At 42.2% G+C, this 27,678-nt stretch overlaps 2 protein-coding genes and 1 long non-coding RNA gene across 5 annotated transcripts in view; 1 reads left to right on the forward strand and 2 right to left on the reverse strand.

Moving 5' to 3' along the window:
• Window positions 1-27,678, reverse strand: part of LOC121557810 (zinc finger protein 345) — a 53,270-nt gene that overhangs the window by 15,663 nt on the left and 9,929 nt on the right. For 2 of the 3 annotated variants that reach the window (XM_045213195.1, XM_041871279.2), the window contains one exon: window positions 24,004-27,511. The exons of the other annotated variant lie outside the window; for it this stretch is intronic. In XM_045213195.1, the coding sequence (XP_045069130.1) occupies window positions 25,731-27,511 (1,781 nt within the window). In that variant the 3' untranslated portion in view covers window positions 24,004-25,730. Of the gene's footprint in view, window positions 1-24,003; window positions 27,512-27,678 lie in introns of those variants that run through there. 3 annotated transcript variants of the gene reach the window in all.
• LOC121557827 lies at window positions 5,552-25,612 on the forward strand. Its single transcript, XR_005998418.2, has 2 exons — window positions 5,552-6,157; window positions 25,560-25,612. It is a non-coding gene; the product is annotated as an uncharacterized LOC121557827 (long non-coding RNA).
• LOC121557814 (zinc finger protein 436-like) lies at window positions 6,151-13,980 on the reverse strand. The gene is made up of 3 exons (XM_041871283.2): window positions 13,786-13,980; window positions 8,494-8,695; window positions 6,151-7,961 (listed from the first exon to the last, which is right to left on the reverse strand). Exons 2-3 carry the CDS (start codon window positions 8,675-8,677, stop codon window positions 6,334-6,336), a joined length of 1,812 nt encoding a protein of 603 aa, XP_041727217.1. The 5' UTR covers window positions 8,678-8,695; window positions 13,786-13,980; the 3' UTR covers window positions 6,151-6,333.

Raw genomic sequence — 27,678 nt, forward strand, 5'->3', positions numbered from 1 at the left:
CATTACGGACGCAGGCAATGAGGCAGTGATCGCTGAGATCCTGGTTGAAGACAGCGGAGGTGTATTTAGAGGGTAAATTAGTCAGGATGATATCTATGAGGGTGCCCATGTTTACGGATTTAGGGTTGTTCCTGGTGGGTTCCTTGATAATTTGTGTGAGATTGAGGGCATCTAGTTTAGATTGTAGGATGGCCGGGGTGTTAAGCATATCCCAGTTTAGGTCACCAAGCAGTACGAACTCTGAGGATAGATGGGGGGCAAGCAATTCACATATGGTGTCCAGGGCACAACTGGGGGCTGAGGGGGGTCTGTAGCAAGCGGCAACAGTGAGATACTTATTTCTGGAAAGGTGGATTTTTAGAAGTAGAAGCTCAAACTGTTTGGGCACAGACCTGGATAGTTTGATAGAGCTCTGCAGGCTATCTCTACAGTATATTGCAACTCCACCCCCTTTGACAGTTCTATCTAGATGGAAAATGTTGTAGTTGGGGATGGACATTTCTGAATTTTTGGTGGCCTTCCTAAGCCAGGATTCAGACACTGCTAGAACATCAGGGTTGGCGGAGTGTGCTAATGCTGTGAATAACTCAAACTTAGGAAGGAGGCTTCTGATGTTAACATGCAAAAAGCCAAGGCTTTTACGGTTACAGAAGTCAACAAATGATAGCGCCTGGGGAGTGATACTGGGGGCTGCAGGGGTTAACCTCTACATCACCAGAGGAACAGAGGAGGACTAGAATAAGGATACGGCTAAAGGCTTTAAGAACTGGTCTTCTAGTGCGTTGGGTACATTGATTAAAGGGGGCAGATTTCCGGGCGTTGTAGAATAGATTCAGGGCATTATGTACAGACAATGATATGGAAGGATATGAGTACAGTGGAGATAAACCTGCAGGAAAGTATATTTAGTAGAATGATTAAAAGTGTGATAGTGGAATATATACAACAAAATACAAAAAAAAGCGAAAAACTGGCTATTTACACGGACACACAAGAGTACACGACCGCACTGCTACGCCATCTTGGAACTGATGGCGATCATAATAATTGTAATAATTAGACCTGTCTGCTGCCTTTGATACTGTGAACCATCAGATCCTCCTCTCCACCCTCTCCGAGCTGGGCATCTCCGGCGCAGCTCACTCTTGGATTGCGTCCTACCTGACCGGTCGCTCCAACCAAGTGGCGTGGCGAGAAGCTGTCTCCACACCACGTGCTCTCACCACTGGTTTCCCCCAGGGCTCAGTTCTAGGCCCTCTCCTATTCTCGCTATACACCAAGTCACTTGGCTCTGTCATATCCTCACATGGCCTCTCCTATCATTGCTACGCAGACGACACACAACTTATCTTCTCCTTTCCCCCTTCTGATAACCAGGTGGCGAATCGCATCTCTGCATGTCTGGCAGACATATCAGTGTGGATGACGGATCACCACCTCAAGCTGAACCTTGGCAAGACGGAGCTGCTCTTCCTCCCGGGGAAGGACTGCCCGTTCCATGATCTCGCCATCACGGTTGACAACTCCTTTGTGTCCTCCTCCCAGAGTGCGAAGAGCCTTGGCGTGACCCTGGACAACACCCTGTCGTTCTCCGCTAACATCAAGGCGGTGACCCGATCCTGTAGGTTCATGCTCTACAACTTTCGGAGAGTACGACCCTGCCTTACACAGGAAGCGGCACAGGTCCTAATCCAGGCACTTGTCATCTCCCGTCTGGATTACTGCAACTCGCTGTTGGCTGGGCTCCCTGCCTGTGCCATTAAACCCCTACAACTCATCCAGAATGCCGCAGCCCGTCTGGTGTTCAACCTTCCCAAGTTCTCTCACGTCACCCCGCTCCTCCGCACACTCCACTGGCTTCCAGTTGAAGCTCGCATCTGCTACAAGACCATGGTGCTTGCCTACGGAGCTGTGAGGGGAACGGTACCTCCGTACCTTCAGGCTCTGATCAGTCCCTACACCCAAACGAGGGCATTGCGTTCATCCACCTCTGGCCTGCGGGCCCCCCTACCTCTGCGGAAGCACAGTTCCCGCTCAGCCCAGTCAAAACTGTTCGCTGCTCTGGCACCCCAATGGTGGAACAAGCTCCCTCACGACGCCAGGACAGCGGAGTCACTCACCACCTTCTGGAGACACTTGAAACCCCACCTCTTTAAGGAATACCTGGGATAGGATAAAGTAATCCTTCTACCCCCCAAAAACATTATAAAGTGGTTATCCCACTGGCTATAAGGTGAATGCACCAATTTGTAAGTCGCTCTGGATAAGAGCGTCTGCTAAATGACGTAAATGTAATAATTATAATGATGATCATAATAATTGTAATAATTATATTGATGATCATAATAATTGTAATAATCATAATGACGATCATAATAATTGTAATAATTAATTGATGATCATAATAATTGTAATAATCATAATGACGATCATAATAATTGTAATAATTATATTGATGATCATAATAATTGTAATAATCATAATGACGATCATAATAATTGTAACAATAACAACAAGAAGCAGGAGATCTAGGAAAAGGAGGGGCTAGGAGGGGATAGGAGGAGGAGGGGATAGGAGGAGGAGGGGATAGGAGCGAGAGCTGCCTGCATAAGGAGGGGATAGGAGCGAGAGCTGCGTGCATATTATATGACAAACAGGTGCTGTTAGATTACAATATTATTTTTCTGCCCGTTTGGAACAGTGTAAACAAACAAATTATAAGTAATACTAGAATGTCTGTTATTTACATCTTAGTCATTTAGCAGACGCTCTTATCCAGAGCGACTTACAGTTAGTGAGTGCATACATTCTCCCCTTAATTTTCTTAGACAATTAAAGCAAGGGCTGTTTCCTCACCTCCTCATTATGCTGCTACCTCCGCCGCATTGTTCTTAACACCAATATGATGGTTAACTTCACTATTATTCTCATAGCAACATGGTCTAGGAAAAGGCGTCAATTCAAAGGCGCGCAGAAGATTACGTTTTAGAACCATTTGTTATAAAATAATATATTTATTAGTGTTGCACCATTATTCTTACATAATATAATCATTTACAATGTTCAATTTAGAGTGTTGGACTGTGCCATCCAGTGGCCTTGGGAAAGGATTAGTCCACTGAGACAGGCTTGAATCAGGCAGATGTCTTGTGCACCATGAAAAAAAACTATTTGTGACTGCACACCTAAAGAAATCTCGGTCGACCAACAACCTATCGACCAAACAATCGACCAGTAGACTAAATGGGGTCAGCCCTAATTTGGTTCCATTTATTGTTCCCTCTATCCTTACCAGTCTCCCAGTCCCTGCCGCTGAAAAGCATCCCATAGCATGATGCTGCCACCACCATGCTTCCCGGTAGGGATGGTGTTCAACGGGTGATGAGCTGTTTTTTCTCCAGACATTAGAGCTTTGCATCCAGGCCAAATGGTTAAATTGTTGTCTCATCAGACCACATAATATTTTGCCTTATGCTCTCAGAGTCTTTTCACATGCCTTTTTACAAACTCCAAGCGGGATGTCATGCGCCTTTTTCCTCAGGAGTGGCTTCCGTCTGGCCACTCTCCCATAAAGCCCAGATTTGGTGAAGCGCTCTAGAGACTGTTGTCCTTCTGGCAGGTTCTCCCATCTCAGCCAAGGAACAGTGTAGTTCTGTCAGAGTGGTCATTGGGTTCTTGGTCACCTCCCTGACCAAGGTCCTTCTTGCCCGGTTGCTCAGTTTGGTCAGATGGCCAGCTCTAGGCGGAGCCTGGGTCGTCCCATATTTCCCAATGATGGAGACCACTGTGCTTTTGGAAACTTTCAGCACTTTAGACATGTTATACCCTTCCCTAAAAATACTGTAGTTCGGTCACTTATTCTGAGCAATTAAAAAAATGTATATGATCTGGAAAGAAGCACCTTGCTCTTGCTTGCTGGATATAAAATAGGCTAAAAGCGTTCACAACGAACTGGCAGGAAGTTTGAATGGCGAGAGCTTCTGTGATGTGGTCACATTGGCTTGTGGTAAAAATGCAATAAAGGGGAATCCTCTGTTCTCACCGTGCCAGGTGTTTACACTACCGGTCAAAGGTTTTAGAACAACTAGTCATTCAAGTGTTTTTCTTTATTTTTTTACTATCTTCTACATTGTAGAATAATAGTGAAGACATCCAAACTATGAAATAACACATGGAATCATGTAGTAACCAAAAAAGTGTTAAACAAATCAAAATATATTTGAGATTTTTCAAATAGCCACCCTTTGCCTTGATGACAGCTTTGAGACTGTGTGTAAAGTAGATAATCCACTCTCCATTCATCAAAAACATTCTCCAGAGTAGCCTCTTCTCTGGGCAGCTGAATGAGTAGAGCAGAGACTGTGTGTAAAGTAGATAATCCTACACATGCGCAGAACGCTCTGTATCTTTTGTCCGGAAAATACGGGTCCCAGAAAATCCAGAACAGCAGCCACTCCATAAAATAAATGCAAATAGCTTTTATCAACTAAAACAAGAAAGCCCATTTCTATCTTCAGCTATCTGCAGGGTGATGTTATATTATTCCAACAATGCAGTGTATAGCTTCTCTTATTCTTATGATTTATTATCACTATGATACAATACTGACTTTTCATGGATAAAGACAATCTACCAACATCATCCACCTTCAATGAAGAAGATTACAGTTTGTTTGCATTTATTATTCAATTAATGGATTCTTTACAATATTTTAAACACAGGTTCCATCCAGATCATGACATAACAATACACTTGATGTCAATACAAACCAGCCCTTCTACTGAGTTGAATCATGTATAAAAAATATTCACGCCTGAATTCTGTCAGACACCCAAGTTTTCAGCTCAAGGCCTATATAGACTATGCTACTGTAAACTGTTTTACATTAAACATTTTAAATCATGTACATGGGCATACGTTACTTAAAAAAATACATTTAAAAAACAATTCTACGACATTCATCATCTCAAGCACCACCCCAACATCAACATATGTGAAAATGCCGCGCTTCTATGTTTTGTAGTAAAACAAGAGAGGAAGATGAGTGTTTCCAATCACCAACCAATTAGTAGGTAATTAGTAGCCAATGCCTCCTCATAATTGGTTAAAATCACACTAAGGCTGGGATCCAATCACAGTGCCAGTTGTCAACATTGCAGCTTTTAAAAAAGCAATGTTCCTGCATTCATGGAAATCCCATTTACTGTCAGCGCTGCATGAGTCGGATCATTCGGAAATTACCATCCGCAATCTGATTGAATAACTGGCCTGAATCTGTGAGCCACCTGGAGTAGTTGGAGGGCAGTCGAAGATGTAGCACGCATGCAACCAGAACACAGCCCAGATACAGATATACGGTATATCCCATGCTTTATTGAACAAGATATTTCCCATGGGAGAAATTGTGAGGCTTAAAAAAATAATAATTGTGAAACTGCACATTTTAGAGTGGCCTTTTATTGTCCCCAGCACAAGGTGCACCTGTGTAACGATCATGCTGTTTAATCAGCTTCTTGATTGGACACACCCGTCAGGTGGATGGATTATCTTGGCAAAGGAGAAATGCTCACTAACAGGGATGTAAACACATTTGTGCACAAAATCTGAGAGAAATAAGCTTTTGTGGGAACATTTCTCGCTTAATATATATGCGGATGATACTATGATATGCAATTGCCCCGACTGCTGACCAACCTGGCTGTGACAAGGCTACTGTCTATTTCAGGAAGCCCTTACTGATTTAAAACTCATACTTAATACAGGCAAAACTGACTACACGCTGTTTTCAAGTTCTCGTAAGATTGTCTCAGATGGATTACATCTTCCTCACTCATCGGGATGGTTCTATAATCAAACAAGTCCCTACATACAAATACCATGGTATTTGGATTGACAATGATTTATCGTTATTTTTTTTTACTAAAGAATGTGTCTGTTTTTTATGATTATGTTTTGCTTTTTGTGTATTGTGTTGTATATTAATCTGTATATGAATGGGTTTATATTAATGTGTATATGAATGGGTTTATATTAATGTGTATATGAATGGGTAATTTAATGTGTTTATTTATATGAATGTGTAGTTGAATGTGTTCATTATATCTTGATGTGTATTGTGGTGCTATCCAGGGTTTAGGCACACACTCCAGCACATTAGGTGGTGGTATTCAAGTTGAGTTCATTTGTGAAGTTCCAATACACTCATAGAAGTAAAAGAAGATGAAGCTAGCCCTCAAAGGTGCTGCCCATGACCATGATGTCACAGAATACGCCATTGCAAGGATAGATGTGAATTTCCAGACCTATAGTTAGCTATGTATCCTCACTTCACCTTTATTTCACGTCACTCTCCTCTCCCTCAACTTCTTCCTCCTCCTCCTCTTGGACAATCACATTGAAAGCACAGGCAGGCTTCCCTCCAACGTGAATTCTCTCATGACTTTTAAGAGTTCTTAGGTGAGTGAATCCCTCTCCACACTGAGAACAGTGGTAAGGCTTCTCTCCACTGTGGGATCTCTGATGATTCTTTAGGTCTCCTGCAAAGCGAAAAGTATTTCCACACTGTGAGCAGTGGTAAGGTTTCTCCCCTGTATGAATTCTCTGATGATCTTTAAGGCTTCCTGAATGATTGAAGCTCTTCCCACATGTGGTGCAGGAGTAAGGCTTCTCTCCACTATGAACTCGCTCATGTCTCTTAAGGTTTGCTTTCTCACTGAAACCCCTCCAACATTGGGAGCAGTGGAAAGGTTTCTCTCCGGTGTGTACTCTTTGATGATTCTTTAGATTACTTGAGGAACGGAAACGCTTCCCACATTGAGGGCAGGGGTAACGACCACGACCCGATAGTGTTGATGTATCTGGGTCAACTACACCACTATTATCCTCCTCTTCCTCAACTTCTCTCTTTTCCTCCTCTTTGATTTCCCTCTCACCCTCCTCTTCTTTGACAATCACATTTAAATCATAGGCAGCCTTCCCTTCAATATGTATTCTCTGATGACTTTTAAGACTTCTTAATTGAGTGAATCCCTCTCCACACTGAGAGCAGTGGTAAGGCTTCTCTCCACTGTGGGATCTCTGATGAGTCTTTAGGTTTCCTGCAAAACAAAAATTAATTCCGCACAGAGAGCAGTGGTAAGGCTTCTCCCCTGTATGTATTCTCTGATGTTTCTTAAGGTTTCCTGGCTGACTGAAACTCTTCCCACAAAGAGAGCAGTGATAAGGCTTCTCCCCAGTATGTACTCTTTGATGTTCCTTAAGACTTCCAGAACGATTGAAGCTCTTCCCACATTGGGTGCAGTGGTAAGGCTTCTCTCCACTATGTACCTTCTCATGCCTTGTGAGGTTGAATTTTTCACTGAAACCCTTCCCACATGTGGCACAGTGGAATGTTCTCTCTCCAGCGTGTACTCTTTGATGAATCTTTAGATTCTTTGAGGAACTGAAACTCTTTCCACATTTAGGACAGGGGTAACTCCCACGACCAGGTAGTCTTGATGTATCTGGGTCAACTACACCACTAGTTTCCTCCTCTTCCTCAACTTCTCTCTTTTCCTTCTCTTCCTCAACTTCTCTCTTTACCTCAGCAATTTCCTTCTCATCCTCCTCCTCTTTGACAATCACATTGAAAGTACAGGCAGGCTTCTTTCCACTGTGGGATCTCTGATGAGTCTTCAGGTCTCCTGCTCGACTGAAAATCTTTCCACAAAGAGAGCAGTGGTAAGGTTTTTCACCTGTATGTACTCTCTTATGTCTCTTAAGGTTTACTTTCTCACTGAAACTCTTCCCACATATGGAGCAGCGGAAAGGTTTCTCTCTAGTGTGTACTCTTTGATGATTCTTTAGATTAGTTGAGGAACTGAAATTCTTCTCACATTGGGGGCAGGGGTAACTCCCACGGCCAGATAGTCTTGATGCTGTGGAACTGGGCTTGTTGTCTGAGTCTGGGTTTGGGCTCTCTCCTGTAATAATATGAACAGATACAGAGTAAGAAACAGACTGAGAGAAACAAAAGCTTTTAGCTTAACAATGCAGGATTCAACATTAATTTGGATTAACAGAGTATCAGACACTGTTCATCCAATTTGTAAGTCGCTCTGGATAAGAGCGTCTGCTAAATGACTTAAATGTAAATGTATTAAAAGAAAGACTTTGCAAGGGGCTTGTTGCATTGCATCACACATAGATAATGCCATTGTCAAATTACAATGCATTGCGCAATGGTTGGTAGCCATTTTTGTCTTGTCACTCTCCTTCCCTCTTACACATACAGAAGCCTGAGGGGTAAACTACAAAGCAGAATCAATGAGTTAGCCAGCTTACTTCCCTAAATATTCAGAAATTACTTTGTCTTGTTTAGAAAGGTAAGCTTGACTAATTGACTCAACAACCAAAAACATATCTAAGTTAACATTTCTTAATGAACCAGAAAATTAATAGTTATTTTGGGTTGTTTACCTCTCTGAACCAAAGAGGATGTTAGCCTGAATTTACCTGAGTCCCTGTCCTCCTTTCCCTCTTCCTCCTCATCGATTTCTCTCTCCTCCTCCTCCTCTTTGACAATCACATTGAGTTCCACTGTTTGACTGCAGTCCTCCAGCTTCACTGAGACCATCTCTGGACCCCGCTGTGAGCCTCTCTGGGCTGGAACTCCACAGCCAGAACCTGGTTCTGACATGGTAGGCTAGAGGTAGATCTAAAAGAGGAGACCCAAAGAGTTCAGGGTGATTTTCACAAACCTAGATCGTGGTATAAATCCAGAAAAGACAACAAAAAGGTATCCAAGGTAACAGAGTGATGCTGAGACTCAGAGTTGTCACTTTAAAATCTACTAAAACCTAATGAATGAAAAGTTAAACAAACCATACAACTCTATGCACAAGGACTACTTTTAACAATTTACACTGAAAATTCTACAAAGTTTGGTAACGATGACGGCACAAACAGCACCAACCATCATTCTGTTACCAAACTTTGTATCTGCACTGTTCTTCAAGTGAATGTGTTTCTATCATTTTCAGTGGAAGTAGTTTACAATTGTTTGGTTTAATTCCATCCATTCATATGAAGTTTAAGAATTATAGAATGTTGAACAATGTCCATCCACTAGGAGCAGTGGTATAGTGTTGAGAGTCTTGATCGTCAACACACCAAAACAAGAGTCTATGTCAATGTATACAATCACTCACTGTGATATAATTTCACACTGGTAACACTCAATTAAAATAATAAAGAGCAGTGGACTGGTTCACTCCTCAATGCCATCGGATGAATCCCGGAACATATTCCAGTCTGTGCTAGCAAAACAGTCCTGTAGCTTAGCATCCGCTTTATCGGATCACTGGTACTTCCAGTTCGAGTTTTTGCTATAAGCAGAAATCAGGAGGATGACTTGCCAAATGGAGGGCGAGGTAGAGCTTTGTATGCGTCTCTGTGTGTGGAGTAAAAGTTATTTAGAGTTTTACACAGGTGGCATGCTGGTAGAAATGAGGTAAAACTGATTTCATTTTTCCTGCATTAAAATCACTGGCCACTAGGTGTGCCACCTCTGGATGAGCATTTTCTTGTTTGCTTATGTCCCTATACAGCTAGGTGAGTCATCATTAAGTTTGCAAGGACACAGTGTGTTGCCAGGACAACAACCTCACCCTCAACGTCAACTAGACAAAAGGCGCTGACAGGAAACGGAGGGCCGAGCACGCACCCATTCACCTCGACGGGTCTGTAGTGGAGCGGGTCAAGAGCTTCAAGTTCCTCGGTGTTCACATCACTAAAGAACTATCATTGTCCAAACACAAAAACACAGTCGTGACGAGGGCACAAAAACGCCTCTTCCCCCTCAGGAGGCTGAAAAGATTTGGCATGGGCCCTCCGATCCTTAAAACGTTCTACAGCTGCACCATTGAGAGCATCTTGACTGGCTGCATCACCACCTGGTATGGAAATTGCTCAGCCTCCAACCGCAAGGCGCTACAGAGGGTAGTGCGTACGGCCCAGTACATCACTGGGGCCAAGCTTCCTGCCATCCAGGACCTCTATACCAGGCGGTGTCAGAGGAAGGCACTAAAAATTGTGAAAGACTCCAGCCACCCTAGTCATCTCTGCTACCTCACGCCCAGCGGTACCTGAGTACCAATTTTGGCACCAAAAGGCTCCTGAACAGCTTCTACCCCCAAGCCATAAGACTGCTGAACAGTTAATCAAATGGCTACCCGGACTATTTGCATTGACCCCCTTTTTTTGTTATTGCACTGACTCTCTTGCACCGGCTAAGCACACACACTGGACTCTACCCACACACTCACACATACTACACTGACACTCCAACACACACACACACTCACACTACGTACACAAAACACACACATGCATATTGACGCCACACACACAGACACACTTTCACACTCCTTTACACTCTGTACATACGCTGCTGCTACTCTGTTTATTATCTATCCTGATTTACCCCTAACTACATGTACATATTACCTCAACTACCTCAATATTAATAATTCAATATTAAACTGATTATGTCAGTAAGAAGATTATACAATAGTCATGTAAACACCTTCATCTGCTTATCTTAAATCGGTATGAGGTCAAAATCGAAGTAAGCATACCCAGATTAAAACACATGGTTTTCTGAGTAACCTTTCAAATGATTAGGACATGTAAACACCTTAATTGGCATTCCAGCAGTATATTTGATCAGCACATGTGCTAGAACCAGCAAAGCGAGCCTCCCTCTTAAGCGCCAGTGAAGTGAGTTCGGAACAACTTAATGTATGAGTCTTAGAAGTAGTTTTCGCATACAAACTGTATATGTCCGAACTCAGAATCAAATATGCTTCCCAAAAATACCATGGTCGCTGTGGTAGAACGTTTATTTTGAGTCGCGATTTTCTGCATTTATCAGAGTGCCATCAGGTAGCCTGATTTCAGACGTGTCCATGTAAAACAGAATTGTTAGGGAAATCATTATTCTTGCAAAGCATGTCAACGTTTTAATCAAACTATTATATTAATCTGACTATCCACAATAAACATTATTGTGTGCATGTAACCTCAGACTTGGTAACGGTACTTTTTTGTTTCTTTGCTCATTTTCCTTACTTTTTAACTCTGCTGTTAGGAAAGGGTTCGTAAGGAAGCATTCCACAGTAAAGTCTACACCTGTGACGAATAACATTTGATTTGAAATACAATTGTCAATAGACAAAAGTTATATTTTGTTTAAATTCTAAATAAACCAGCGACTCAAGCGCTAAACGGTCTTCAATGACTTTCAGTTCTCTTCGTACAACTTCTTTATTCCAAGAGAGATTAATGTTATTTTAGAGTCACTGTGAAATAATCACAAGCCCGCTTCTCTCGTATCCGTAATCAAACTAATGATCTTCAGGTAGAATTAGTTAGTAATCTGCTTCTATAGTCAGAGCTAGCGATATATTCCAGCTCATGAATTTCCAGAATAGCTCTATTTTCGTTAGCTACATTATCTGTTACGGTGGCTACTTCTTATCGTTGCCAACTTCACACCGTCACTGTCCGTTCACACCGTCACAGAGTTTACACCCAGAGGAGCATCGCTGCTCATTTTGCAGCCCTTAAAAGAGTAGCCAATCAGATTTCATATTGGACACAAACATTTTTTGTTCAAACTCATCCGTTTTGTATGTTATAGACTCTAGTGAGTAGGCTGGACCCTGGTTTTATAGACACACAATCGATTATGTACTGTACAATATTTATGTCCAATATAAAAAATTAAAAATTTGGATTTAAGCTGATTGGCCACTCTTTAAGGGCCGCGAAATGAGCAGTGACGCTCCTCTGGGTGTAAACTCAGTGGATTTGGAAACTAGAAATGCTCCTGAGTAGAATGGACAGCCATTTTACTGCAGCACAACGTACAGATAATTGTGTACGGTGCAATAAATGATAGGAGTACACACACAAAAAACATTGTTGACCATTTAGGCTTGGAAATATTAACAAATAAAATCACATATCTTATATAAATACATGTAATTATTATTTGTATGATAACAAGTATAAAATATATAGATAATTCTGCACATTTTCGCACTAAGTATTCATTTACAGTGCTACCTGTGCCACTAGAGATCCTGGTTCGAATCCAGGCTCTGTCGTAGCCAGCCGCGACCGGGAGACCCATGGGGCGGCGCACAATTGGCCCAGCGTCGTCTAGGGTAGGGGAGGGAATGGCAGGCAGGGATGTAGCTCAGTTGGTAGAGCATGGCGTTTGCAAAGCCATGGTTGTGGGTTCAATTCCCACGGGGGGCCAGTATGAAAAATAAAATAATGTATGTACTCACTAAATGTAAGTCGCTCTGGATAAGAGCGTCTGCTAAATGACTAAAATGTCAAATGTAAATGTATACACAGAGAGGAAGAGAGAGGCTCAACTCGGCTGCATTTCTGTCTCCCTCCAGCAGGGGGCGTTTTCTTCCACCAATTAAGGAGTTTTTGTATGGAGGTCAATGAGAGCAATGTCTTATTTACTACACAAGGTTTATTTGATCTAATAGAAGTCGTTATGAGTGTACTGATATAAATAGGACACTATATTGGAGTTGTCTTTAGATGGCTATGCATATTCATGAAGCTAGTAGTATAGCATCCCTCTCCATTGAATACAGGCGGTTGACGTCAACAACCCTCATTGAATATTCAAAAAAGGATTACAATAATGAGATGTATCCACCAATCCAAAAGAAAGGATAGGCGGGAGCTAGACAGCCCACCGTGCCGCTTTGTGGACAACCACTCCCATTGTTAGGGCGGGTATCTTGTCAGTATATCCATAATCTTTGGTATACATGAGGGGACTCTTATTCTGAAGGATTCCAAAAGATCAGTGACCCGGAAGTACTTAGTTATTCTTGCCTGCTTCACAGCTGTATTATTTTGATGGAAACTCTTATTTTGCTTCATATGTTGACATTCCTTCTTAATTTGCTTGAAAACATTATGGAAAAAGGGTTATGCCTTGATCAAACCAACATTTTGCGCAATGACACTGTAGGTGTGTTTGAGGCGTTTGGATTATGCCTTGATCACACCAACAGTGCTTTGCGCAAAATGGTAAGCAGCATAATCTGGAGATGTGTGCAACAAAAGTTCAACATTCACCTTCTGCTACCATTTCTGTCAAGCCGTCTACGCATACAGTTTGATAAATTCAACATATGTACCAAATAGAACGCACTGCCTCTGCAACGCTGCAAGGCAAACGCAGCGTCCTTTTGGAAATTAATGTACTTCAGGTGTACCAAAATGTATAACACTGTCGGTGTGATCGAGGCGTTAGCTGTATGCATAAACCTGTAGCCGGGTAGTTTAGCAACGGTTAGTCCAGCTAATTTGGCTAGCGAACTACCTAGATAGTTAAACCAAATATTTTGTATAACTAACCTCTCTGTTGCTAAACAATGAGCAGCCGGTTAGCTAGCTAGCTAATTCCTCGCTACAGTCAATTTACTCACGGTGAGACGACAACTGGCTAACTATTAAATAAAAGTCACACTTCCACCGTGACCCTGAAATGAAGTTAGCATCCTAGCTAGCTAACTACACAAATGGATTGGACGGGAGATGTGTAGCTAGCTTGCTAACGGCTACCTGGCTAATCGCTAACGGCTAGCTAGCTGGGATAACAACAAAGCCAGGCCTCGGCAACCACTACCGTTTCATCATGGAATGCGTTGGTTTACAGACCGTGTTACAAACATAATTTTAAAATGTTAGAAATTAGCAATACGTTACCTGAAACGGATTTCCTGTATTTAATTGTTTGGCAGAAAATAACTTGAGGATGGTGAGATCTCCTAGAGCAAGCGGGAAAAAATGTATCCACTTCCCGAGTGCGTTTGGTCTGAATTATGAGATGCTGCAGGAAATGTTCGTGAACGTCATTTCAGCGTAGTCATTGTGCATGTTTTGCTGGCCTCTCTTGTTCAATCCAATACGTACAATTTGTGCTAAATTAGGATATTATACTGAATTAAATCAACCAGACTCGGAGGGAAACATGTATTTTCTTTTTCTTCAATGAGGTTTAACGGCGGTTGGCATCCAATTTGTTGCATTACCGCCACCTACTAGACTGGAGTTTAACTCCCTTATCTTTCCTTGAAAAATAAAATAAACCAAAGCAAAGAAATATCCTACCATCTAACACTACACTCACACCTTCAACACTACAACTAATAATTAACCCCACCCTTCTCCACTATTTAAATACACTCACTCCTACCTCATGCCCTCAACCTGAAATGATGGGACATCACCACTTAACACTCCCTGTAACTCTTCTGCTGTCAAGTCTCGCACACCCAAATATCTCTCTGCAGCTGCCACCACAACCTCAATTTTCTTCGATTTGCGTTCCATCCCTGCAGTACAATTAATAACCATTGCTATAAACGCTAAAAATCCAATCTTGCTGAACCATATATCACTTTTTGGTTTATCACTCTGTACTGGTAAATCTCTACTACTCACACCATTTCTCTCAGGATCCCTCCCCCTTGACCCCTCTTCCTCTACTTTCTTCACTGCCTCCGCATATGACAACTTCCTCTCTACTCTTACCCTGGAAACCTCAACCTGCTTCTCTCACACTGGACATGTCTGATCCCCAGCCCCATGGCCACCCCTACAATTACCACATACCACCACTTTCCCCACTGCTTCACACTCCTTAGTCTCATGCCCTTCTGCACACTTCTCACACCTTGGAATCTCCCTCCTACATACTGCTGCCACATGCCCATAAGTTTGACACCTGTAACATCGTAATGTACTCCGCACATAAGCTCGCACAGGATAACATGTATTTTCTTCTTCTTCTCTGGGTTTTATGGCGGACTACATCCAAAAGTTGTATTGCCGCCACCAACTGGACAGTTTGAAACCACAAAATATATAAAATAAAAAATAAATCCATACTTAGTGATACTAACTTACTCCATCCACCCTAATAAAAAGAATACATTGCCAAAACAAACAAAACTCAAATGTCTTCCTTCTTTTAGTTCTCAGTCTTTAGGACCGGAGAGAGTGATACGGCTTTTGCCAATATTCCATGTAACAAAAGAAAACCCATACATAATATCAAATCAAATTGTATTTGTCACATACACGTGTTTAGCAGATGTTATAGCGGGTGTAGCGAAATGCTTGTGCTTCTAGCTCTGACAGTGCAGTAATATCTAACAAGTAATATCTAACAATTTCACAACATATACCCAATACACACAAAACTAGTAAGGAATGGAATTTAAGAATATATACATACAGTACAATGAAAAAGTATTTGCCCCCTTTCTAATTTTCTCCACTTTTGCATATTTGTGATACTGAATGTTATCAGATCTTCAACCAAAACCTAATATTAGATAAAGGGAACACAAGTGAACAAATAATTCTCCTGAGTGGCGCAGTGGTCTAAGGCACTGCATCGCAGTGCCAGCTGTGCCACTAGAGATCCTGGTTCAAATCCAGGCTCTGTCGCAGCCGGCCGCAACCGGGAGACTCATGGGCGGCGCACAATTGGCCCAGGGTAGGGGAGGGAATGGCCGGCAGGGATGTAGCTCAGTTGATAGAGCAGTTTGCAACGCCAGGGTTGTGGGTTCGATTCCCACGGGGGGCAAGTATAAAAAATATGTTTTCACTAACTGTAAGTCGCTCTGGATAAGAGCGTCTGCTAAATGACTAAAATGTAAATAACAATTACATATTTATTTCATAAACAAAGTTATGCAACACCCAATTCCCCTGTGTGAAAAAGTAATTGCCCCCTTACACTCAATAACTGGTTGTGCCACCTTTAGCTGCAATGACTCCAACCAAATCCTTCCTGTAGTTGTTGATCAGTCTCTCACGTCGCTGTGGAGGAATTTTGGCCCACTCTTCCATGCAGAACTGCTTTAACTCAGTGACGTGTGGGTTTTCAAGCATGAACTGCTCGTTTCAAGTCCTGCCACAACATCTCAATTGGGATTAGGTCTGGACTTTGACTAGGCCATTCCAAAACTTCCAATTAGTTGCTTTTTAGCAATTTTCATGTAGATTTGATTGTGTGTTTTGGACCATTGAGGTCAGGGTTTTGTGATGGCCACTCCAATACCTTGACTTTGTTGCCCTTAAGCCATTTTGCCACAACTTTGAAAGTATGCTTGGGGTCATTGTCCATTTGGAAGACCCATTTGCGACCAAGCTTTAACTTCCTGACTGATGTCTTGAGATGTTGCTTCAATATATATCCACATAATTTTCCTTCCTCATGATGCCATCTATTTTGTGAAGTGCACCAGTCCCTCCTACAGCAAAGCACCCCCACAGCATGATGCTGCCACCCCTGTGCTTCACGGTTGGGATGGTGTTCTTCGGCTTGCAAGCGTTCCCCTTTTTCCTCCAAACATAACGATGGTCATTATGGCCAAACAGTTCTATTTTTGTTTCATCAGACCAGAGGACATTTCTAAAAAAAAGTACAATCTTTGTCCCCATGTGCAGTTGCAAAACGTAGTCTCGCTTTTTTATGGCGGTTTTGGATCAGTGGCTTCTTCCTTGCTGAGTGGCCTTTCAGTTTATGTCGATATAGGACTCGTTTTACTGTGGATATAGATACTTTTGTACCTGTTTCCTCCAGCATCTTCAAAAGGTCCTTTGCTGTTGTTCTGGGATTGATTTGCACTTTTCGGACCAAAGTACGTTCATCTCTAGGAGACAGAACGCGTCTCCTTCCTGAGCGGTATGACGGCTCCGTGGTCCCATGGTGTTTATACTTGTGTACTATTGTTTGTACAGATGAACGTGGTACCTTCAGGCGTTTGGAAATTGCTCCCAAGGATGAACCAGACTTGTGGAGGTCTACAATTTTTTTCTGAGGTCTTGGCTGATTTCTTTTGATTTTCCCATGATGTCAAGCAAAGAGGCACTGAGTTTGAAGGTAGGCCTTGAAATACATCCACAGGTACACCTCCAATTGACTCAAATGATACAGTGGGGAAAAAAGTATTTAGTCAGCCACCAATTGTGCAAGTTCTCCCACTTAAAAAGATGAGAGAGGCCTGTAATTTTCATAATAGGTACACGTCAACTATGACAGACAAATTGAGGACAAAAAATCCAGAAAATCACATTGTAGGATTTTTTATGAATTTATTTGCAAATTATGGTGGAAAATAAGTATTTGGTCACCTACAAACAAGCAAGATTTCTGGCTCTCACAGACCTGTAACTTCTTCTTTAAGAGGCTCCTCTGTCCTCCACTCGTTACCTGTATTAACTATGTCCTCCACTCGTTACCTGTATTAATGGCACCTTTTTGAACTTGTTATCAGTATAAAAGACACCTGTCCACAACCTCAAACAGTCACACTCCAAACTCCACTATGGCCTAGACCAAAGAGCTGTCAAAGGACACCAGAAACAAAATTGTAGACCTGCACCAGGCTGGGAAGACTGAATCTGCAATAGGTAAGCAGCTTGGTTTGAAGAAATCAACTGTGGGAGCAATTATTAGGAAATGGAAGACATACAAGACCACTGATAATCTCCCTCGATCTGGGGCTCCACGCAAGATCTCACCCCGTGGGGTCAAAATGATCACAAGAACGGTGAGCAAAAATCCCAGAACCACACGGGGGGACCTAGTGAATGACCTGCAGAGAGCTGGGACCAAAGTAACAAAGCCTACCATCAGTAACACACTACGCCGCCAGGGACTCAAATCCTGCAGTGCCAGATGTGTCCCCCCTGCTTAAGCCAGTACATGTCCAGGCCCGTCTGAAGTTTGCTAGAGTGCATTTGGATGATCCAGAAGAGGATTGGGAGAATGTCATATGGTCAGATGAAACCAAAATATAATTTTTTGGTAAAAACTCAACTCGTCGTGTTTGGAGGACAAAGAATGCTGAGTTGCATCCAAAGAACACCATACCTACTGTGAAGCATGGGGGTGGAAACATCATGCTTTGGGGCTGTTTTTCTGCAAAGTGACCAGGACGACTGATCCGTGTAAAGGAAAGAATGAATGGGGCCATGTATCGTGAGATTTTGAGTGAAAATCTCCTTCCATCAGCAAGGGCATTGAAGATGAAACGTGGCTGGGTCTTTCAGCATGACAATGATCCCAAACACACCGCCCGGGCAATGAAGGAGTGGCTTCGTAAGAAGCATTTCAAGGTCCTGGAGTGGCCTAGCCAGTCTCCAGATCTCAACCCCATAGAAAATCTTTGGAGGGAGTTGAAAGTCCGTGTTGCCCAGCGACAGCCCCAAAACATCACTGCTCTAGAGGAGATCTGCATGGAGGAATGGGCCAAAATACCAGCAACAGTGTGTGAAAACCTTGTGAAGACTTACAGAAAACGTTTGACCTGTGTCATTGCCAACAAAGGGTATATAACAAAGTATTGAGAAACGTTTGTTATTGACCAAATACTTATTTTCCACCATAATTTGCAAATAAATTCATAAAAAATCCTACAATGTGATTTTCAGGATTTTTTTCTTCTCATTTTGTCTGTCATAGTTGACGTGTACCTATGATGAAAATTACAGGCCTCTCTCATCTTTTTAAGTGGGAGAACTTGCACAATTGGTGGCTGACTAAATACTTTTTTCCCCCACTGTGTCAATTAGCCTATCAGAAGCTTCTAAAGCAATGACATCAGTTTTTGGAATTTTCCAAGCTGTTTAAAGGCACAGTCAACTTAGTGTATGTACATTTCTGACCCACTACAATTGTGATACAGTGAATTATAAGTGAAATAATCTGTCTGGTAAACAATTTTTGGGAAAATGACTTGTGTCTTGCACAAAGTAGATGTCCTAACTGACTTGCCAAAACTATAGTTTGTTAACAAGAAATTTGTGGAGTGGTTGAAAAACGAGTTTTAATGGCTCCAACCTAATTGTATGTAAACTTCCAACTTCAACTGTATGGTTGTGAACTTGTCTCACCTACAGTGCCTTCAGAAAGTATTCATACCCCTTGACTTATTCCACATTTTGTTGTTACAGCCTGAATTCAAAATTGATGATTTATTTTTCTCACCCATCTACACACAATACCCCATAATGACAAAGTGAAAACATATTTTTAGAAATGTGAGCTATTTTATTGAAAATGAAATACAGAAATAACTCATTTTCAATACTTTGTAGAAGCACCTTTGGCGGTGATTACAGCTTCGAGTCGTCTTGGGTATGTCTGTATCAGCTTTTTACATTTGGATTTGGGGATTTTCTCTCATTCTTCCTTGCAGCTTTTTTCAAGCTCTGTTAAGTTAGATGGAGAGCAGTGGTGAACAGCAATCTTCAAGTCTTTCCACATATTTTCAATGGGATTCAAGTCTGGGCTTTGGCTGGGCCACTCAAAGACTTTCACATTCTTGTTCTGAAGCCATTCCAGCATTGCTTTGGCTGTATGCTTGGGGTCATTGTCCTGTTGGAATGTAAATCTTCACCTCAGTCTAAGGTCGTTTGCACTCTGAAGCAGGTTCTCATCAAGGATTTGCCTGTATTTGGCTTAGGTCTTTTCCTGAAAAAAATAAATAATTTGGTCGACCGAGAGTCGTCTGTTCTTTCGACCAATCGATTGGTCTAAATGTTAAAACGTGTATTTTTCCATATATAGACACACCCTATGTGTTTGAATAAAATCAACTATATGCACTGATGCTTTAAGTGCACCGTTTGATGAAATAATTAAGACACACAAATGACTCAAGAGGGAGCCCGAGGGCCACGCTGTGTTAAAAAGAAATGACACTGAGTAGCCTGTGTGACTGGAGAACGTTGTCTCTCTCTCCTCCCTGCTGCAGCGAACAGGCACCACAGCACAGCAAGAGTTTATCACGCAGTCCGTGCTGAAGCTGCAACATCATTACAGCCATTTAGTTTCTTACTTTGTTTCTCTGACTGAACATTTCTGTTACCGAAATACCTAATTTGTTCAGGAAAAACATTCCCTATTCCCTCAACCCTTGAGACATGTTTGAAACAGTGTAAACAAAACTATAAAGCCTTTATTACAGCAAAGAGTAAAAACAGTTGCATGCGTTTGTGAATTGCGGTTTATTTATTGTTTATTTATTGTTTAGGCTAATTATCCAAAGCTCCCTTTGTTATTGTATTTTAATACTAAAATGCTTGATTGCATTTCAAAGCATGAATGACTCGTATGCTGTGTGATGACATGAATGAATTAATGATGAATTGATACAGTAGCCAATCTATTGAAATATAGGTCTAAGCAAGTTACAGTATTTGTATTTATTAGGGATCCCCATTAGCCAAGGCAGCAGCTACTCTTCCTGGGGTCCAAACACATTAAAGCACTTACATCACATATAAAACAAAAGATAAAACAGTACATCATATAACATTATTACACCACTACATATCTACAATACAAAATGTACAATACCAGCACACAACAATATTACAATGTATGAGACAGTGGGTGATTCCCAACAGCAGGCAGACAGTAGGTGATTCCCAACAGCAGGCAGACAGTGGGTGATTCCCAACAGCAGGCAGACAGTAGCGGCGTTCCAGGACACTACAACGCAGTCATTCGGTTAGCAGCCGACCAACGATTCCACCATGTCAATGATGGCAGCATCATCCAATGAGCAGACAAAGACATTGCAAGCAGCCATTGGTTGTTGCGCACCGGGTGACTGCTATCGGCCCAGAAACCCACCTAGTCCTGCTCTGAAGCTGGTACTAGATGTTCTAGCTGTTTTAACTGGTTACCAGCTACCATGTTCCAAAACATAGGTCCAACTGGCCACAGCCCGTTGGACAGCAGGTTAGTTTAATGTTTACATAGCAGGTTAGGATAATTAATGCAGCAGGTTAGGATAACTAATGCAGCAGGTTGGGATAATTAACATGGTAGTTATGAGAATGAGACTTAGGCTAGGAAAAGGGTTAGGGTTAGGCTAAGCTAAAATGCTACAGTTGTCATCAATCGACTTGCTGTGCAGCCCCATCAGACATGCAAAACGGTTGAGTGGCAACAAATCTGCCCAATTAGCTCATTGGCTTTCCAAACTCCCACTTCTGTTGATCCTCCCACTTTCGCAACACCCACTTATAGACACTGGGCCGATTTGATTATGCTGAGCCACGGGGCACCGGTCATAGGCCTGTCACCTTATTGGGCGAAAGCAGGGAGGGAGCCGCACCCTTCTCAAATCGAACGGTAATCTGCGCCACTCTCTCTTTCATGTTGTCAACACGTCCACATATTTTTTGCATAAAATAAATGTTAGAATTTTCTAAGTAGTTTTCATTGGGAAGGCAGATAAAGCATTTTTTATCAAAACCCCACGACTACCACACCCCGCCCGCCCCTCCGGAAACCTTTCTCAAAGCTAAGGATCCGGATCACGTTCTGTGTCTCTGAGTAGCCTCTTCTCTGGGCAGCTGAACGAGTAGAGCAGAGACTGTGTGTAAAGTAGATAATCCTGCATAAAGAGAGCAGAGACTGTGTGTAAAGTAATCCCAGAAAATCCAGAACAGCAGCCACTCCGTAAAATAAATGCAAATAGCTTACTGACTTTTCATGAATAAAGACAATCTACCAACATCATCCACCTTCAATGAAGAAGAATAGTTTGTTTGCATTTATTATTCAATTAATGGATTCTTTACAATATTTTAAACACAGGTTCCATCCAGATCATGACATAACAATACACTTGATGTCAATACAAACCAGCCCTTCTACTGAGTTTAATCATGTATTAAAAATATTCACGCCTGAATTCTGTCAGACACCCAAGTTTTCAGATCAAGGCCTATATAGACTACGCTACTGTAAACTGTTTTACATTAACATTTTAAATCATGTACATGGGCATACGTTACTTTAAAAAATACATTTAAAAAACAATTCTACTACATATTCATCATCTCAAGGACCACCCCAACATCAACATATGTGAAAATGCCGCGTTTCTATGTTTTGTAGTAAAACAATAGAGGAAGATGAGTGTTTCCAATCACCAACCAATTAGTAGGTAATTAGTAGCCAATGCCTCCTCATAATTGGTTAAAATCACACAACGCACACCATTTTACATTTTAGTCATTTAGCAGACGCTCTTATCCAGAGCGACTTACAGTTAGTGAGTGCATACATTTTCATACTGGCCCCCCGTGGGAAACAAACCCTCAACCCTGGCGTTGCAAGCGCCATGCTCTACCATGACTAGACTAAGGCTGGGATTCAATCACAGTGGCAGTTGTCAACATTGCAGCTTTTAAAAGGCAATGTTCCTGCATTCATGGAAATCCCATTCACTGTCAGCGCTGCATGAGTCGGATCATTCGGAAATTACCATCCGCAATCTGATTGAATACTGAACACAGCCCAGATGCAGATATACACTGAACAAAAATATAAACACAACATGTAAAGTGTTGGTCCCATGTGTCATGAGCTGAAATAAAAATATCCCGGAAATGTTCCATACTCACAAAAAGTGTATTTCCCTGATAGTGAGCATTTCTCCTTTGCCAAGATAATCCATCCACCTGACAGGTGTCCAATCAAGAAGCTGATTAAACAGCATGCTGGGGACAATAAAAGGCCACTCTAAAATGTGCAGTTTTGTCACACAACACAATGTCACAGATGTCTCAAGTTTTGAGGGAGCGTACAATTTGCATGCTAACTGCAGGAATGTCCACCAGAGCTGATGCCAGAAAATTGAATGTTCATTTCTGTACTATAAGTCTGTACCAACATCGTTTTTTGAGAATTTTGCAGTGCGTCCTGAGGCCCATTTTCATGCTATTCATCCGCCATCATCACCTCATGTTTCAGCATGATAATGCACGGCAACTTCGCACAGCCATTGAAGAGGAGGGGGACAACATTCCACAGGCCACAATCAACAGCCTGATAAACTCTATGCGAAGGAGATGTGTCCCACTGCATGAGGCAAATGGTGGTCACACCAGATACTGACCGGTTTTCTGATCCACGCCCCTATTTGAGACCAAAAGATGCATATCTGTATTCCCAGTCACGTGAAATTCATAGATTAGGGCCTAATGAATTTATTTCAATTGACTGAGTTCCTTATATGAACTGTAACTCAATAAAATCTTCGAAATTGTTGCATGTTTCGTTTATATCTTTGTTCAGTATATATCACATGCTTAGCCAGATGTGGAGGTCCTGGGCTGGCGTGGTTACACGTGATCTGCGGTTGTGAGGCCAGATGCGGATGGATGTACTGCCAATTTCTCTAAAACGATGTTGGAGACGGCTTATGGTAGAGAAATGAACATTCAATTATCTGGCAACAGCTCTTTTACTTTCCCTCCGTCTCCAGGCAAAGCAGGGGTGTCGAACCCAATTCCTGGAGGGCCGAGTGTGTTTTTTTTGCTCCTGCCTTGAATGATCAACTGCACGCTCCCTCAAAACTTGAGACATCTGTGGCATTGTGTTGTGTAAAAAAACCGCACATTTTAGAGTGGCCTTTTATTGTCCCCAGCACAAGGTGCACCTGTGTAATGATCATGCTGTTTAATCAGCTTCTTGATATGTCACACCTGCCAGGTGGATGGATTATATTAGCAAAGGACAAATGCTCACTAACAGGGATGTAAACGAGAGAAATAAGGTTATTGTTTGAATGGAAAATGTCTTATTCAGTATATATGTATATATATATATATATATATATTTACTATATATGCGGATGATACTATTATGTACGCAATTGCCACGACTGCTGACCTGGCTGTGACAAGGCTACAGTCCGAATTTTCAGTTGTGCAGGAAGCCCTTACTGATTTAAAATTCATACTTAGTACAGGCAAAACTGAATACATGTTGTTTTCAAGTTCTCGTAAGATTGCCTCAGATGGATTACATCTTCCTCACTCGTCGGGATGGTTCTATAAATCAAACAAGTCCCTGCATACAAATACCTTCGTATTTTGATTGACAATGATTTATAGTTTTTTTTTTTTTTTTTTAAACATAGGACTGAGCTTGTTAAGGAACTAATATTTAAAAGTGGGCGTTTTTACAGAAACAGATCTGGTCTCTATCTAGTCGGCAGGAAGCAGTCGACCTTTCACCTAGGAAGCAGTCGACCTTTCACCTGGGAAGCAGTCGACCTTTCACCTGGGAAGCAGTCGACCTTTCACCTGTTCTCCATTATGGTGATACTATTTATACAAGAGCAGCTGCCTCTAAATGATATGTTATCAACCCGTTCACTCCATTGGTGTCTAGAGAGTTGGTAGATCAGCCTTTGGTTGATCAACCCGTTCACTCCATTGGTGTCTAGAGAGTTGGTAGATCAGCCTTTGGTTGATCAACCCGTTCACTCCATTGGTGTCTAGAGAGTTGGTAGATCAGCCTTTGGTTGATCAACCCGTTCACTCCATTGGTGTCTAGAGAGTTGGTAGATCAGCCTTTGGTTGATCAACCCGTTCACTCCATTGGTGTCTAGAGAGTTGGTAGATCAGCCTTTGGTTGATCAACCCGTTCACTCCATTGGTGTCTAGAGAGTTGGTAGATCAGCCTTTGGTTGATCAACCCGTTCACTCCATTGGTGTCTAGAGAGTTGGTAGATCAGCCTTTGGTTGATCAACCCGTTCACTCCATTGGTGTCTAGAGAGTTGGTAGATCAGCCTTTGGTTGATCAACCCGTTCACTCCATTGGCGTCTAGAGAGTTGGTAGATCAGCCTTTGGTTGATCAACCCGTTCACTCCATTGGTGTCTAGAGAGTTGGTAGATCAGCCTTTGGTTGATCAACCCGTTCACTCCATTGGTGTCTAGAGAGTTGGTAGATCAGCCTTTGGTTGATCAACCCGTTCACTCCATTGGCGTCTAGAGAGTTGGTAGATCAGCCTTTGGTTGATCAACCCGTTCACTCCATTGGCGTCTAGAGAGTTGGTAGATCAGCCTTTGGTTGATCAACCCGTTCACTCCATTGGTGTCTAGAGAGTTGGTAGATCAGCCTTTGGTTGATCAACCCGTTCACTCCATTGGTGTCTAGAGAGTTGGTAGATCAGCCTTTGGTTGATCAACCCGTTCACTCCGTTGGTGTCTAGAGAGTTGGGTAGATCAGCCTTTGGTTGATCAACCCGTTCACTCCATTGGTGTCTAGAGAGTTGGTAGATCAGCCTTTGGTTGATCAACCCGTTCACTCCGTTGGTGTCTAGAGAGTTGGTAGATCAGCCTTTAGTTTCCTTGTGCCTTGATCTACAATCCACTTTAAAATTGTAGGAATTGATGCCTCTAATGCATTTCAGACTGTTGATAGGGGAACGTTTTACTAAAGAATGTGTCTGTTTTTTTTTTCCATTGTGTTTTGCTTTCGTGTATTGTTGTGTACAATAATGTGTATATTAGTCTGTATATGAATGTGTTCATTGTATTTTGATGTGTACTGTGGTGCTATCCAGGGCTCATCTGGAAAAGAGACCTTGGTCTCAGCATTGACTCCCTGTCAAAATAAAGGTTCAATAAATACACACTCCAACACATTAGGTGGTGGTATTCAAGTTGAGTTCATTTGTGAAGTTCCAATACACTCATAGAAGTAAAAGAAGATGAAGCTAGCCCTCAACGGTGCTGCCCATGACCATGCTGTCACAGAAGACACCATTGCAAGGATAGGTTTGCATTTCCATACCTATAGAGTTAGCTTATGTAGTATCCTCACTTCATTTTTATGTCACTCTCCTCTCCCTCAACTTCTTCCTCCTCCTCCTCCTCCTCCTCTTGGACAATCACATTGAAAGCACAGGCAGGCTTCCCTCCAATGTGCATTCTCTCATGACTTTTAAGACTTCTTAGGTGAGTGAATCCCTCTTCACACTGAGAGCAGTGGTAAGGCTTCTCTCCACTGTGTGATCTCTGATGATTCTTTAAGTCTCCTGCAAGACGAAAATGATTTCCACACAGAGAGCAGTGGTAAGGTTTCTCCCCGGTATGAATTCTATGATGTTCTTTAAGGCTTCCTGAATGATTGAAACTCTTCCCACATGTGGTGCAGTGGTAAGGCTTCTCTCCACTATGTACTCTCTCGTGTCTCTTAAGGTTTACTTTCTCGCTGAAACCCCTCTCACATTGGGAGCAGTGGAAAGGTTTCTCTCCAGTGTGTACTCTTTGATGATTCTTTAGACTACTTGAGGAACGGAAACTCTTCCCACATTGATGGCAAGGGTAACGACCACGACCAGGTAGTCTTGATGTATCTGGGTCAACTGCACCACTATTGTCCTCCTCTTCCTCAACTTCTCTCTTTTTCTCCACATTGATTTCCCTCTCACCCTCATCCTCTTGGACAATTACATTGAAAGCACAGGCAGGCTTCTCTCCAATTTGTATTCTCTGATGACTTTTAAGACTTCTTAGCTGAGTGAATCCCTCTCCACACTGAGAGCAGTGGTAAGGCTTATCTCCACTGTGTGATCTCTGATGATTCTTTAGGTCTCCTGCAAAACGAAAATTCTTTCCACATAGAGAGCACTGGTAAGGCTTCTCCCCTGTATGTATTCTCTGATGTTTCTTAAGGTTTCCTGGCTGACTGAAACTCTTCCCACAAATAGAGCAGTCGTAAGGCTTCTCCCCTGTATGTACTCTTTGATGTTCCTTAAGGCTTCCAGAATGATTGAAGCTCTTCTCACATGTGGTGCAGTGGTAAGGCTTCTCTCCACTATGTACCCTCTCATGTCTCGTGAGGTTGACTTTTTCACTGAAACTCTTCCCACATGTGGCACAGTGGAATGGTTTCTCTCCAGTGTGTACTCTTTGATGATTCGTTAGATTACCTGAGAAACTGAAACTCTTTCCACATTGAAGACAGGGGTAACTCCCACGACCAGGTAGTCTTGATGTACCTTGGTCAACCGCACCACTAGTTTCCTCCTCCTCCTCAACTTCTCTCCTTTCCTTCTCATCAATTTCCTGCTCGTCCTCCTCCTCTTTGACAATCACATTGAGAGTACAGGCAGACTTCTCTCCAGTGTGTATTCGCTGATGACTCTTTAGGTTTCCTGGCTGATTGAAACTCTTCTCGCAAAGTGAGCAGTGGTAAGGCTTCTCTCCACTGTGTGATCTTTGATGAGTCTTCAGGTCTCCTGCTCGACTGAAACTCTTACCACAAAGAGAGCAGTGGTAAGGTTTCTCCCCTGTATGTATTCGCTGGTGGTCCTTAAGGCTTCCTGAATGATTGAAACTCTTCCCACATGTGGTGCAGTGGTAAGGCTTCTCTCCACTATGCACTCTCACATGTCTCTTAAGGTTTACTTTCTCACTGAAACTCTTCCCACATATGGAGCAGTGGAAAGGTTTCTCTCCAGTGTGTACTCTTTGATGATTCTTTAGATTACTTGACGAACTGAAACTCTTTTCACATTGAAGACAGGGGTAAGTCCCACGTCCAGGTAGTCTTAATGCTGTGGAACTGGGCTCGTTGTCTGGGTTTGGGTTTTTTCCTGTAATAATATGAACAGATATAGAGAGTAAGAAACAGACTGATAGAAACAAAAGCTTTTAGCTTAACAATGCAGGATTCAACATTAATTTGGATTAACAGAGTATTGAAAGAAAGACTTTGCAAGGGGCTTTTTGCATTGCATCGCACATAGATAATGGTCCTCTG

This window comes from Coregonus clupeaformis, unplaced genomic scaffold, assembly GCF_020615455.1.
Source record: "Coregonus clupeaformis isolate EN_2021a unplaced genomic scaffold, ASM2061545v1 scaf0087, whole genome shotgun sequence".
NCBI lineage: Eukaryota > Metazoa > Chordata > Actinopteri > Salmoniformes > Salmonidae > Coregonus > Coregonus clupeaformis.